The sequence below is a fragment of the Bos indicus x Bos taurus genome, chromosome 11 (genome assembly GCF_003369695.1).
Source record: "Bos indicus x Bos taurus breed Angus x Brahman F1 hybrid chromosome 11, Bos_hybrid_MaternalHap_v2.0, whole genome shotgun sequence".
Taxonomy (NCBI): domain Eukaryota; kingdom Metazoa; phylum Chordata; class Mammalia; order Artiodactyla; family Bovidae; genus Bos; species Bos indicus x Bos taurus.
The window spans coordinates 66,754,425-66,768,944 of record NC_040086.1 but is presented as its reverse complement, the minus strand read 5'-3'; the positions used below and the strand labels follow the sequence as shown (position 1 = coordinate 66,768,944).

At 41.8% G+C, this 14,520-nt stretch overlaps 1 protein-coding gene across 2 annotated transcripts in view; it reads right to left on the bottom strand.

Annotated features, from left to right (window-relative positions):
- Nucleotides 1–12,625, bottom strand: part of ARHGAP25 (Rho GTPase activating protein 25) — a 92,092-nt gene extending 79,467 nt beyond the window's left edge. Inside the window, exon 1 of one of the 2 annotated variants that reach the window (XM_027555675.1) lies at nt 12,442–12,625. In XM_027555675.1, the coding sequence (XP_027411476.1) occupies nt 12,442–12,502 (61 nt within the window). In that variant the 5' untranslated portion in view covers nt 12,503–12,625. Of the gene's footprint in view, nt 1–12,155; nt 12,205–12,441 lie in introns of those variants that run through there. The other variant, XM_027555672.1, reaches the window with a different exon arrangement.
- Between the last annotated feature and the right edge of the window lie 1,895 nt (nt 12,626–14,520).

Sequence of the window (14,520 nt, the reverse complement as noted above, 5' to 3'; positions counted from 1 at the left end):
GGAAAGTGGGTCAGCAGATATTGCAAAGACCATTTGTCTAAAGAAAATAGAGAGGAACTAAAATGGACCAAGACAAACCAAAGTGGACGCTAGCATTGCTGGCTGTGGCCTTCACCAATGGCTTGGCTAAAAGGTGTTGTAGTAGAAAACCTAGATTGTAGTAATGCCCTTGATGGTGATGATGATAAGTGATATCTATGAAACACATGTCAATGTCTGCTGTTATGCTAAAGGATTTTTACCAAGATCATCTCCTTTAATCATTGCAATAGCCATATGGGTTAGCACTGTGATTATGCCCATCTTACAGATAAAGAAAGTGAGAACCAAGGTCACACGACCAGCAACAAGTGACTGTGGTATTCAAATTTAGGCAGTCTGACTCCAAGGTAACTTTCTAACTACCATACTATACATAGTTGGTTCATGCCACTGTAGCTAGTTCAGACTTTGTTATAAATTTCTTTGGTAAACTTTATAAAATTACTTGTAAATATTAAAAAATATTTTATATAAGCAACAGAAACATAATACTGTACCACTTCCTCTTTCACTTTGAAACCCCCAAACCAACAAGGAAACATACAGATGGTTCAGAAGTCATAGGCCAGAGTTCCAGCAGTAGAGTGTCACCAGCCCCATCTGGAAACAAGATCTGTGTGTACACATTTTGGGGGTGGATCACTATGAACAAAGCTAGTGGAGGTTATGGAATTCCAGTTGAGCTATTTCAAATCCTGAAAGATGATGCTGTGAAAGTCCTGTACTCAATATGTCAGCAAATTTGGAGAACTCAGCAGTGGCCACAAGACTGGAAAAAGTCAGTTTTCATTCCAATCCCAAAGAAAGGTAATGCCAAAGAATGCTCAAACTACTACACAATTGCACTCATCTCACACACTAGTAAAGAAATGCTCAAAATTCTCCAAGCCAGGCTTCAGCAATACGTGAATCGTGAACTTTCAGATGGTCAAGCTGGTTTTAGAAAAGCCAGAGATCAAATTGCCAACATCCGCTGGATCATGGAAAAAGCAAGAGAGTTCCAGAAAAGCATCTATTTCTGCTTTATTGACTATGCCAAAGCCTTTGACTGTGTGGATCACAATAAACTGTGGAAAATTCTGAAAGAGATGGGAATACCAGACCACCTGACCTGCCTCTTGAGAAACCTATGTGCAGGTCAGGAAGCAACAGTTAGAACTGGACGTGGAACAACAAACTGGTTCCAAATAGGAAAAGGAGTACGTCAAGGCTATATATTGTCATCCTGCTTATTTAACTTGTATACAGAGTACATCATGAGAAATTTTGGACTGGAAGAAGCACAAGCTGGAATCAAGATTGCTGGGAGAAAGATCAATAACCTCAGATACGCAGATGACACCACCCTTATGGCAGAAAGTGAAGAACTAAAGAGCCTCTTGATGAAAGTGAAAGAGGAGAGTGATAAAGTTGGCTTAAAGTTCAACATTCAGAAAATTAAGATCATGGCATCTGGTCCCATCACTTCATGGCAAATAGATGGGGAAACAGTGGAAACAGTGGCTGACTTTATTTTTGGGGGCTCCAAAATCACTGCAGATGGTGATTGCAGCCATGAAATTAAAAGACGCTTGCTCTTTGGAGAGAAAGTTATGACCAATCTAGACAGCATATTAAAAACCAGAGACATTACTTTGTCAACAAAGGTCCATCTTGTCAAGGCTATGGTTTTTCCAGTGGTCATGTATGGACATGAGAGTTGGACTATAAAGAAAGCTGAGCACTGAAGAATTGATGCTTTTGAAGTGTGGTGTTGGAGAAGACTCCTGAGAGTCCCTTGGACTGCAAGGAGATCCAACCAGTCCATCCTAAAGGAGATCAGTCCTGGGTGTTCATTGGAGGGACTGATGTTGAAGCTGAAACTCCAATACTTTGGCCACCTCATGCGAAGAGCTGACTCATTTGAAAAGACCCTGATGCTGGGAAAGATTGAGGACAGGAGGAGAAGGGGATGACAGAGGATGAGATGGTTGGATGGCATCACCGACACAACAGACATGGGCTTGGGTGGACTCCGGGAGTTGGTGATGGACAGGGAGACCTGGCGTGCTGCGGTTCATGGGGTCGCAAAGAGTCAGACACAACTGAGTGACTGAAATGAACTGAGTAGCACAGGGAGGAAGTGAACCAGCTATCACTAGGCGTGATATTGAGGATGCTCCTTAAAAGGGTCTATAATGTAAAGGTGAGCAAATAAATGTTGCATGAATGAATGAAATTAAAATGTTTGGTCTCAGTGTACTGAACACACCATGATTTTATATAAGTAGTGAAAAAATATGAGTGACCATAGAAATGTGCTTTCATTTGTGAACTAAAAGAATTGATTCTCAGCACCAATATTCTCTGAACACTGGTTTTAGAAAAATTACAATATCCAGTTGCCACTAATAAGTAGGAAATCTACTCCCAGGATACCTGAGGAGGTATATATTGATAGATTGCATATACTTATACTCTCTCCTTAAAAGAAAAGACTTCATGGGTTTTTCATATTCAAATAGAAAACTCATTTGCAATGAACACATAAATTCATACCAAAGACAAAGGAAAATATGCGTGCTAGCTGCATGGGTGAAAGTTGTGATGGAGCTTCAATTTAACTCTGAGCTTCCTGGCAGCCAAGATAAAAAGAGAAATACAGTAAGTTTCACAACTGTCTTAACAGAAAGGAGGAAGAATGTCAATCCCTCAAAGGAGACAAAGCACAGGCACTGAATTCTCAGCGAATTTTCTCACCTAGAATTACATCTAAGAGTCACCTGCCTTGTTCATTTCTTGTTCTCCTTGTTACAAAATAATCAGGAGCAGGTTTCAAGAACTCATTACCTGTGGTGGTATTCAAAACTGATGATGTGACAGTAAAGCCCAGCTCAGTGAGCTCGTCTCACTGAGGACGCCAAGGGAAGGCAGCCCTAGTACAGCTTCTCATTTGATCTGAGGTTAGAAATGAGATTATCTATAAAGAAAGGAAACAGGTGTTGCTAAACATCTGCTGTGTTATATGCATGAAACGTCTTCCTCTCAACATATGTATTATTAATTCTGTTTAATAATGAAGTGAATGTTTCTGCAAGTCAGAAAAGGCATCCCAAGCTCATGCACTGTCTTCAGTTCCACACATACCCTCTTGTTCTCCTACACTCCTATCAAGAAAAACCAATGGGCAATTCATCCCTTAGACACACCTCAGTCAATGCCACTTTCTACAGACAATTCAAGTTAATTCTCTCCAGGGAGGGCCTAGGGCACCGGTGTTGCACATTACTGATTAAGGAGAAATGCTTTGTTTAAAACCAAGTGATCAATTAGTAGGTTTTAATCATATCTTGAATGTTCAGGAGCCTTCACTGAGTTCACCACAAAGGAAGTCTACAGTTTCTAGAGCTGTGAGTGTCTCTGTTTAAATGGGCTGGGAAAGGATTGCTATATTCTCCTTCCAGTGATTTGCAGGCTCAGGACTCCCAGGGGACAAGATGTTTATGCTATGACTAAAACATGATAGAGTTTCGATTTAGTTCTGAGCTTCCTGGCAGCCAAGACAAAAAAGACACACAGTCAGTTTCACAACTGTCTTTACAGAAAGGAGGAAGCATGTCAGTCTGTCCAATGAGATCAAGGGAAGGCTAAAACGTGAGCAGGAATTGGGTGGTGGTTAAGGGGGCCCTGAGGAGACTGGCTTCCACACAGATGAGAAAGGGCAGGAACTGCAGAAGATGTGACTGGGGTCTAGAGTGTGTCTGTCTGTGTCTGCTTGGGGAAGCAGGTGCTACAAGAGACAAGTGGGCAGGTGTAATCCCTCCACAGGGAGGAGCTACACAAAATTATCGAACTTTTTTCTTCTCTGAAAGAACAAAGACCATGTACAGGAAAATCAGTGTGAGAAGGATGGCAAGTCTGGGACTCACTGAAGAACACATGCATCTATATATTAAAGAAAAGGGATGGCAGTAATGGGGAGAGAGGTGGCGGGGCCAGAATGCAGATTCCTAGGCGCCCTCCTATGGCTCCCATGACTGTTCTCATCACAGGACTTGTCTTGATGTCCTGTGATTGCTTGTCTGTGCCCCACTAGCCTGTAAGCCTTGAAAAAGCAGAGAGCAGGACTGACTGCCTTTATATTTGTTTGTCAGACCTATGGGTATCATTTGTTTGCAAAGTGATTTTGATTTTTTAGAACATTTTCAAAGGAAAAATCAAGTTTTCAAGGAGAAAAATGGTGATGAGTAAAGTATCAAGAAATGTAAATTTATCTTCTCTGTTTGTAACTTCTGCATCTCAGTTCCTGTCTGGGGATTATACAAAATTTATATACCACGCTCTAGCTAGAATCCCTCCCACTGGCCTGTGCCCCACGCTGGTTCTCCCTGCGGTATTTCCTTGAATCTCTATGAGTGTCCTTTGGTGTCAGCTGCTGTGGCCACAGCTGGGGCTTCATAAAAGCTGCTTATACACTCCCTTCTCATATCCAGTTACTCAACAACAGAGCTGCCTCATGAGAGGTTACTTTTTTTTTTCTTTCAAGCTGTCTTGTGTGTGGTGGGACCATTATCACCAACTTAGTCTTTTTAATCAGTCACAGGATCTTTCTAACTGCCATATAATGAGTGTCCTTTTCTCAAAGGACCACGCTCCAGCTGTGAAGGGAAAGGGCAGAGTTTCCCTAGTTCTCCCATAGGATGCTCTCTGCCAATGCTTTATAAACGGAGAGCCAGAGACAACAGCTTGACCATGCCTGGAAGGTACTTACGTCTGTGTATGCCATGCCTAGGTGTATGTCTAGGCTCACCCTAGACACATTTTTGGAAGTTCATGTACCAAGAGCAACTGAGCTCACCTCTGCCAATCCAAGGGCACTTGGCTCCAATCTAACAAAAGTGCAGAAGCTAAGTCAGAATCAAAGTCAGCCTTGCCTAGTGTCTGCCAGGAGGACTTTATCCATAAGTGAGCAGAAAACAAGATTTTGACTTCCCATCATTACTCAAGTTGGTCTTCGCTCTGCTGCTGTTTAGGATGACGTCAGTCCTCGTTCCCCAAGTGGTCAGGAGGCTCTCGACCTCGGCAGCAAGAGGCATGTATTTAATTTGTATCTAAAGGTAAGTCAGTGACTACATAGGGAGAGACATTTTTACTGGAACAAGGAACAGAGACAGGGGTGGGTCCCGAGAGGAGTAGTACCCTTGTGTCATGGGCTGAGGAATCAACACTCCTCCTTTGGACTCGGCGTGTGTGGGGGTGCCCCTTATGCCTCAGGGACCAGGAGCTGCTCGGGGTGTGCAAAGGCAGCTACAGCATATAGCCTCATACATTTGGGCCAGACCCCAGGCTGGTCTGGATGAGCGCTTTGGAAGTTTGGCAGTGAATTATAAAGAAAGCCTTCACCTGAGTCGAATGCCACAAACATAGACCAGTCACCACAGGCTACATGATCTTGGTTGTTCCAATCTGGGGAGTTCAACCAGGCTGGCCTGGTCACAGAAGGACCATGTAGCTCAAAAAAAAACCCTGTATCCCAAGGCTAGAGGCCCAGAAAGTCTGCAGATGGCCATGTATAAGTCCTGGCTGGTTGCAACCTCTGTAGCTGAAGGAGGGCTTTGCAACTGGCTCTAAATCACCAAAGAGCATGTGCCGCCTGCCAAACCTCATGTCAACCTGCCTGGCCAAGCACTGAAATTTGTTTTGTGTGGTTCAGTGGTTAAGAATCCGCCTGCTAACACCGGAGCACCAGGAGGCATGGGTTCGATCCCTGGGTGGAGAAGATCCCCTGGAAGATTTTAGTATTCTTGACTGAGAAATCCCATGGACAGAGAGGCCTGAAGGCCCACATTCCATGGGGTTGCAAAGAGTCAGATACAACTGAGCACCCACACATTCTTAATGATATAGTTATTAATAATATTTGTTCACTATACAAAGTCTGGCAAATACCTATGATGTAATAGTACATATATGTGTGGGTATACCTCACCCATAAATCCTTCACCCATAATTAGCTACTATGGTTGACCCTTGAACAACATGGGTTTGAACTTGGCATGTCCAATTATAGGTGATTATTTTTTTGGTAAATATAGTTTCTGTGTTTTCACTTTACAGGTCTTTAAATAAACTAAGTGTAGCAAAAAGTTTATGTCCAATTGGAGATTCTTTTCCTATTTCAATATCCTACCTCCTTGGGTGAGTCATTTATCAATTCCTTTGTTCTGGAGGCAGAGATAACAGTACCCAGGTTTCCGACTGCACGGAATGGGGAGGGAGGGCCCTGTGCCCCTAACCCCCACCTTGTTCAAGGGTCAAGTGTATAAACAAATTGTATACCTCCTTCCAGATTTTCGAGGGTTTATTTACACCTTTCTTTCTTTGTTCATTTTATACACATTAATAAAATACCCTCTTATGTGCCTACCAATTAAGATTAGTTAGGTAGCTTTGTTGTTGTTGAGTCGCTAAGTCATGTCTGACTCCACACCAGGCTCCTCTGTCCATGGGATTACAGGCAGGAATAGTGGAATGGGTTGCCGTTTCCTACTCCAGGGATTCTTCTGAACCAGGGATTGAACTCACATCTCCTGCATTGGCAGGCAGGATCTTTACCAGTGAGCCATCTAGGTACCTTTGGAGTTTCCAGATGTATTTCTTGTTCTTTTCCCTCCAGAAGTAACAACCACCCAGAACTTTATGTTAATTGGTTTCTCTATTTCCCTTGTAGTTTTGCCATATACATACGTAGACGTACATAGTTTTTAAGTTTCTTATAAATGAATCCCATTCTGATTTTGTGACTTCCCTTTTCTGTCTAATATTAAGTTTTTACCATTCAGTCTCATTGAAATACATCACAATTAGTTTTTTGCTCTTGGATAGTATTACATTTCATAAATTTATTATAAATGTATTTTCATTTTATAAAGATACTAAAATTTCTTTTTCTTTTCTTTTATTGATGGGCACTTTGGTTGTTTCCTGTCCCTTGTTATTTCAAGAAATACCACTGTGGAACTGCTATATATCTCTTTGTGTTCATACACACAATATTTTCTCCAGGGGGCACTCTCCAGAAGGAAACGACTACTTCATAGAGTTTGTATATCATCAGTTTCACTAACTGCTACTGCTAAGTCACTTCAGTCGTGTCTGTCTCTGTGCGACCTCACAGACGGCAGCCCACCAAGCTCCCCCGTCCCTGGGATTCTCCAGGCAAGAACACTGGAGTGGGTTGCCATTTCCTTCTCCAATGCATGAAAGTGAAAAGTGAAAGTGAAGTCAGTCAGTCATATCCGACTCTTAGCGACCCCATGGACTGCAGCCTACCAGGCTCCTCCATCCATGGGATTTTCCAGGCAAGAATACTAGAGTGGGCTGCCATTTCCTTCTCCAAGTTTCACTAAACTGAATGTCAAATTGTTTTCCAAAGTTGTTATTAGTGCCTGACGGTTCCTATCACTCCACATCCCCAACAACACTTGGTATTGTCAGACTTTTTAATTTTAATCATTTTTGTGGGTGAGATTAGGTATATTATTGTACTTTTAATTTACATTTCCTAATTACTGTGATTAACCATATTTCTATTTATTTATTGGAACCATTATTCCTATTCTGTAAAAGGCCTATTCATGTTGCTTGTTCATTTTTTAAAGCATTTTTATGGATTCTTGGACTTATTTATATATTCAGTTCTCTCTGTCTCTGTTGATCTATCTATGCATCTATCTATCTAAAACTATACTTTCAAATCTAACTTCTTTAAACAAGAATAATAATTTACACTGGAAATTGATCTAGTTCTAGGGCCTTAAGTAACAAATATTTTTATTCTCCTTATGCTAATTTTCTAAAGGACAAAACTAGATTCCATATCAGAAAAATAATGATTAATCAAGTGGGGAAAAAACCTTCCTCTACTGTCATTATTCACTGTACTACTTAGGAGAGTAAAACAATAAATTTTTGTTTCTGAATAAGTTTTTCTCAACATTAAATTTCAGCAAGAAAAAACAAGTTGAGTGGACTTTCAGTCCAGTGGTTAAGATTCTCCACTGAACGGGCTTCAGTTTCGATCCCTAGGTGAAGGAACTGAGATCCCGCATACTACCACAGTCAAAATATAAATAAAAATAAATTTGTTTTTAAAGTATAGCTCACTCACTTTGGTGTACAATAGAAGCTAACACAGCATTGTAAAGCAACTATATTCCAATAAAATTTTTAAAACTATATGTCCACACACAAAAGAAAGTTGAAAACAGTACCCCTCCATAGTCACTTCTTTTTAAAAATGTATCTCAGAGTCATATGCTCTCTAGGGCCCATTCTCCCCTAGTTCGGCTTAGGGTACCTGAGAAAAAAGTAAGATGTGCCTGCAACTGGATGGATACAATGAAGTCCTGAAATTCACCCAGTCGTCTTCTAACTAAGCACTTTCCAGCCGCAGGGCAGAAGGGGCTTTCCCTCGATGGTCAATGACTTCTCAATAGAGCACCTACATTCCATCCATTGGATGTGCCAGACCCTTGGACAGAGTGCAAGAAAGGACACTGCATTCTAAAACCACCCTTCAGGGCTTACAATTCTGTTAGAAAGACAAATAAGTGATAGAACATATTTGCAAAGAATAAGACAAAACACTGCAAGAAAGCAATGGAGAGCTGTCGCAATTTTAAGTGTTGGACTAAAACTGAAGATGACAAAGGATCAAAGGAAGAAATGAGTGCTCTTGGCTCCATTTCAAGTCAAGTCGTTGGCTCGGCATTTCCCTTACCTCCAACCCCTGTTCCCTCCCAAGACCAATAGATCAGATCCAGGGTGGCCTGGGTCACGTTCTCCCATACATCCAGACCCACAGTGTGGTCTTTCATCCACCTCCCATTCACTGGGGTCTCCTCAGTCTCTGAGATGGAAGTACAGAGTTGCTCCCCACCTTGGAAATTTTCACTTTCATTGAAGCCTCAGCTCAGCACTCTCAAGATAAGATTTAGGGGAATTAGAAGTGCCACTCAGCAAAAAGATATTGGGCCCTTTCCTGGGCCACATCAGTGTCTTGCTATTTCCCTAAACAAATGCTGAACCTGGTGTCCTTCTAGGGTACTGTCCAGCCCCTGAAGTTATAACTTACTAAGAGCCTCTTGAAAGTTGCCCTTGACAATGAATCATGATGTGGTAGTTGAATTCCAGATCCAAGTGGCCTGATAACCACACCTTCTTGATGATAATCTGCTTCAGTGATTTTCAACTAGGAGAGCTGTCTCATCCCGGGACATCTAGTAATGTCTGGACATATGTATGGTTGTCACACTAGTGGTGGTAGGGGAGTGCGACCACCATCTACTGGATAGAGGCCGGGGATGCTACTAACATCCTAGAATGCAGGGGTCCCCAAACCCCAGGCCGTGGACCAGTACTGGTCATCATACTGGACAGCATATCTGTCCCCAACCCCTGGGCTTAACCACTCAGTTAAGAACCCAGTCACAAAGCAGGAGGTGAGCAAGTGAATGAAGCTTCATCTGTGTTTATAGCCACTCCCCATTGCTCACATTACTGCATTATCACAATGTAATAATAATAGAAATAAAGGGGATAATAAATGTAACGCACTTGAGCCATCCCAAAGCCATCCCCCACTCAGCCCATGGAAAAACTGTCTCCCATGTAACCAGTCCCTGGTGCCGAAAAGGTTGAGGACCATTGCTACAATGCAGAGGATAACCCCCATCACAACAATCAACCAGCCCCAAAATTTGTAGTGTCCAGCTTGAGAAACTAATCTACTCCTGACTCGCCCAGGCTGGAGAAACTACAGGTCGTTGACACCCTGACATGACCCTCAGCTCATATCTTAATAGATATGAGCTTTATTGGTTATTCTTAAGTCAGTTCCTACAGTCACACCTGGACCCAGAACGCTGGAGAGGGAACCGGAGGTCCCATGGCTGAGTCAGTGACTCTCCTCCCTCGGAGGGCTCAGTTTGTGATTTGAATTCTCACCAACGTGATATTCATAAAAAGTATTCTGGCTGCAGTCCCATCCTTGGGGTGACAAACTTGTAAATGGAATAGATAATGACAAGGGCTCCTCTGCATTTCATTTTGTGATTATAATTTTTTTCGTTATTACTGTCGTTTAGTTGCTAAGTCATGTCCAACTCTTTTGCAACCCCATGGACTATAACCCACCAGGTTCCTCTGTCCATGGGATTTCGCAGGCAAGGATACTGGAGTGGGTTGCCATTTTCTGCTCCAGGTGATCTTCCTGACCCAGGGATTGAACCCTCATCTCTTGTTTGGCAGGTGGATTCTTTACCACTGATCCACCAGGGAAGCCTGATATTTTCATTAAATAGTACCAAACAACATCATCTGCTTGTACTCAATCATTCATTCAGTTGACAAATATTTGCTGTGTGCCCACTGGGACCAAGCACCATGCTATATAAGATGAATGGCAATTTCCCAAATCCACTGACTTAGACCACAGCCCCTACAGCAGGACTTCTTGATGAGGTGAGATGGAGGGCTGGGGGCTTATTAAATTGCAGATGCTTGGGTCTCCCTTCAGAGATTCTGATTTTACAAGTCAGGATGATGCTCAGGAATCTGTATTTTTACCTAACACTGTGGTGACTTCTGACACAGGCTAACTATGGGACCATGGTTTAAGAAACATTGGTTGATATCACATGAAATCTACCCAACCTAATCCCAAGTCTGAGATTATGTAGGCCTGTACTCTAATGTGGTAATGTCCTATATGCTGGAAAAAAAAAAAACCTTAATTATTTAATCAATTAATCATTTAACCATTAATTGTCTCATTTCCCATTTTTTAAACAGAAGGAGAATAAGACTGAAACACAGATGAGGAGAGGGTAGAATGACCCCACATAAATAGAAGCAAGACACTTTCAAAGGAACAGAACTATAGAAGTTTTACTTCTAAAAGCAAATTTTTATGACATACAATAGAATGAGCATTAGCCAAGTACCTTGCTATCAACAGTAGTTAGGAGAAAAATCTCTGATTATCTAAAATCTCTCCTTATTCTCTGAACCAACCTGCAATAGTTCCCAGCTTGATTAGAGACCACTAATCCTCTCTGGTTACCAAGATAAATGGCTTCTCTGATTACTCTCAATTTTTTTTCAAATCTTTTCTTAGACCTGGAATCATTAACACTCAGATACGTGACTTTTTGCAACACACCCTTTGTTTTAGAGCACATTAACCATCATTAGAAGTCCAAGTTAGACCTGTTCCAAACTGAACATTTCTAAGTCATTAGAAACACCTTAACACTTGTCTATGTCTAGTATCAAGGAAGTTATCTCACTATACATGTATACGGGTAAAACACGGGAATCATTTCCAAGCCAATTACTCTATTGTAAATTACTGTGATCAATTTAATTGTAGAACAAACCCATATAAAGAAACTGATGATAACAATTATGGAACAGATTAAAATCAAAGGATCACATGGTAGACCTAGAGATAATCATACTAAGTAAAGTAAGCCAAAGGAAGACAAATATCATATGATATTGGTTACATGTAGAATCTAAAAAAATGACATAAATGTATACTCAATATCTTATCATAACCTATAGTGGAAGACGATGTAAAAAAAAGAATACACACACACACACACACACCCATACACAGCCGAATCATTTTGCTGTACACCTGAAACTAACACAATATTATAAATCAACTGTATTTCAATAACAATTTATTTAAAAAATCAATATATCACCATATTGTTAATGAGAAGAAGCCAGAATTAAAGGCCAGAGTATCTCAGAAAGCATACCAGAGTCCTTTAATTTAATTTATCTCGAATGCATCTATTTCAACTCCTCTAGATTTCCCTTCCATTCTGTCCTTTTTAATTAAAAGTGTCTTTACCTTCAAATGCCTGTATGTTCCACACTGTTTACTTTTTGCTATAAGCAACACCATTTTGGCCCCAAGTTCACAGAGGTCTGGCGACCCAGTAGGCTCACAAAACAGAACAGATCAAGCACTTCCAAGACTCCATCAAAACCCACTCATACATGGATGTGTCCAAACAGGAGGGAAATTATCCTTCCAAGATAAACAGAGAAAAACTCACCATGTTTTGTGAGATCTGTAGCCTTAGTCCACGCCAAGTACCCCAGATCCCACATGCCAAGAAGCTCCATTCCCACCACCTCCAAACAAACCAAAAAAAAAGAAGCCTTCCCCTGGTGCTTGGGGACTTTGAGCCAATATACCAATCTGAATGCAAATTTCACCCCACACCCAGCTTTGCCCAGAGATCCATTTTTAAGCAGACTATGCTCCCTGCAGACCAACATGCAAATGGTGGGAACTCAAGTGTAAGAACCACAAAAGCAGCAAAAAGACGTTGACCATACCTATTTTGCCAGCCTCCCCTCGCAAGTTGAAATCCCAGTTTCTTGGCAACTTCAGGGACATTTTGCTTGTGGTTTGGGTGAGTCGCTGCTGAAGCGGGAAATCTGCCACAATTCGCGCCCTTCTTGGCTTTTTGGTCTTCTTGCCTCTCGAGCTTGTGTGTGTGTGTGTGTGTGTGTGTGTGTGTGTGTGTGTGTTTCCCCTTTACAATTGCTTCACAAGCAATCTTGGGTTTGAGGTTGATCTGCCCAAGTATCTTCTCCTTTCTCAGATGAAAGGTCCATCCATCTGTCATGGGGGATGGCACCCAAGCCCTCCCACGGTCCCTCGTGGGGCTGGTGCCTTGTGAAGTGTACACCCGGCTTCTCTTGCTTTCAGTATTACCAGAAATATCCCAGTTGACACTTCGCTCTGCGTCATGGGAAGCAAAGCTCCTGTTCGAAAGAATCTCAGGCCTCACTGAGGCGAGGTCGTGATAAACAACGGCTGCCTCTTGGCTTTTTTTTTTTTTAACTGTCTGCTTCCTTGCATTTGAGGAAGTGGGTGGCTGTTCAGTGTAGATGATACATTGAGCTCTGAAGCTCTTTTTTCAGAGAATAGGTTTTAGAAATGCTTATATAAGTAGAGTAATTGCTGTTGGGCTATAAACTTTATAGGTTTGATTAAAATTAGAAGACTCTGGCCATATACCTCTAAGCCTCCTTTCTCACTGAACAGACTGCGCTTCCAAAAATGATCAGTAAGACAATCAGCACTCCCTCGAAGGCACCCTCTTTGAGTTCTTCCTGCTATAAGGCCCACATAGTAAATTCTCCACCTGCTCTGGGTAAAGGTTCCAAGTGATCTCAACCTGATGTCAGGAGGATTCTGATGTATTTAAGTCAACATTAGCTTAGTAGACCCACTTAGGTGTTACAATGGTTCTTTGACCTTGTGTACAGGCTGTGGGTTTGGGAATCAGACTGATAAGGGTTCAAAACTCAGTTTTTCTACTTTTTAGTGCTATAGCTTTTAATAAGCAACTGAATCTCTCCGGGCCTCAGTATCCTCAGCAGTAAAATGGGTTGATAATAACCATGACTGCACAGAGCTGTGAAGGCATCTAGAACACACAGTAGGTGCACCACAAACATATTTCAATCCTTATTCCATTTAGTTCGGTTCCATGACAGGCTTTCATATGTTCAACTGGGCTGGACTAACTTAATGATTAAGTACTTGGGCCCAGAGCCAGACTGCTTGTGTTCGAACCATGGCCCAACCACTTTCAAGCTGTATGAATTTTGACGAGTTTCTTGACTACTCTGTACTTCAATAGTCTTATCTGTAAATGAGGTAAACAATAGGACCTACTTCACAGGGCTGTCATGAGGCTTAATAAAGATAGAAGGTAATAAGACTAATGAGACCACAGGGTAATGGGGCTAATACAGCAATAGGTAAGAAGGCTCACAAGAGTCGCTACTGGCCAGCATACTAGCTGCAAACTTTGGTTCATTCCTTCTCCCTCTCCTAGAAGACTCTGCCGTGCTTTCTTCTTTGCCTCCCACATGCTCACTCTGTTGGTGACCTGGCTTCCTGTTTCGCTGAGAAAGTTGATGCAATGGAGGAGAATTTCTGTAAGCTCCCACCACTGTAGGTCCCACCTCCACGCAGGAAAGCTCACACACTCAGTCTTCTGCTGGCTACAAAGGATGAATCGTGTGACCACTCTTCCATCTTTACTGCATCATCAATTTGTCCTCTCTTGGATCATTCCTACCAGCATTCAAACTTATTCTTTTTCATCCTATAGTTTTAAAAAAATCTCACTTGATGCTTCTCCCCCCTTTGGTTATGGCTCTATTTCTCTCCTTCATTTCTGAGCAAAGTTTACATAAGAATTGTATGTATTTGCAAATATCTGTCTTATTATTCTCTTCTGAATCTCTTTCGTATATCTTTTGATCCCATGACTCCCCCAAATATATTCTTATCAAGTACATTGATAACATCACTGCCACTGAACCCACTGGTCAGTTCCGCCTGTCATTTCACTTTGGACACATTTGATTACTTCCTCCAGCTCCAGGCCCACTCTC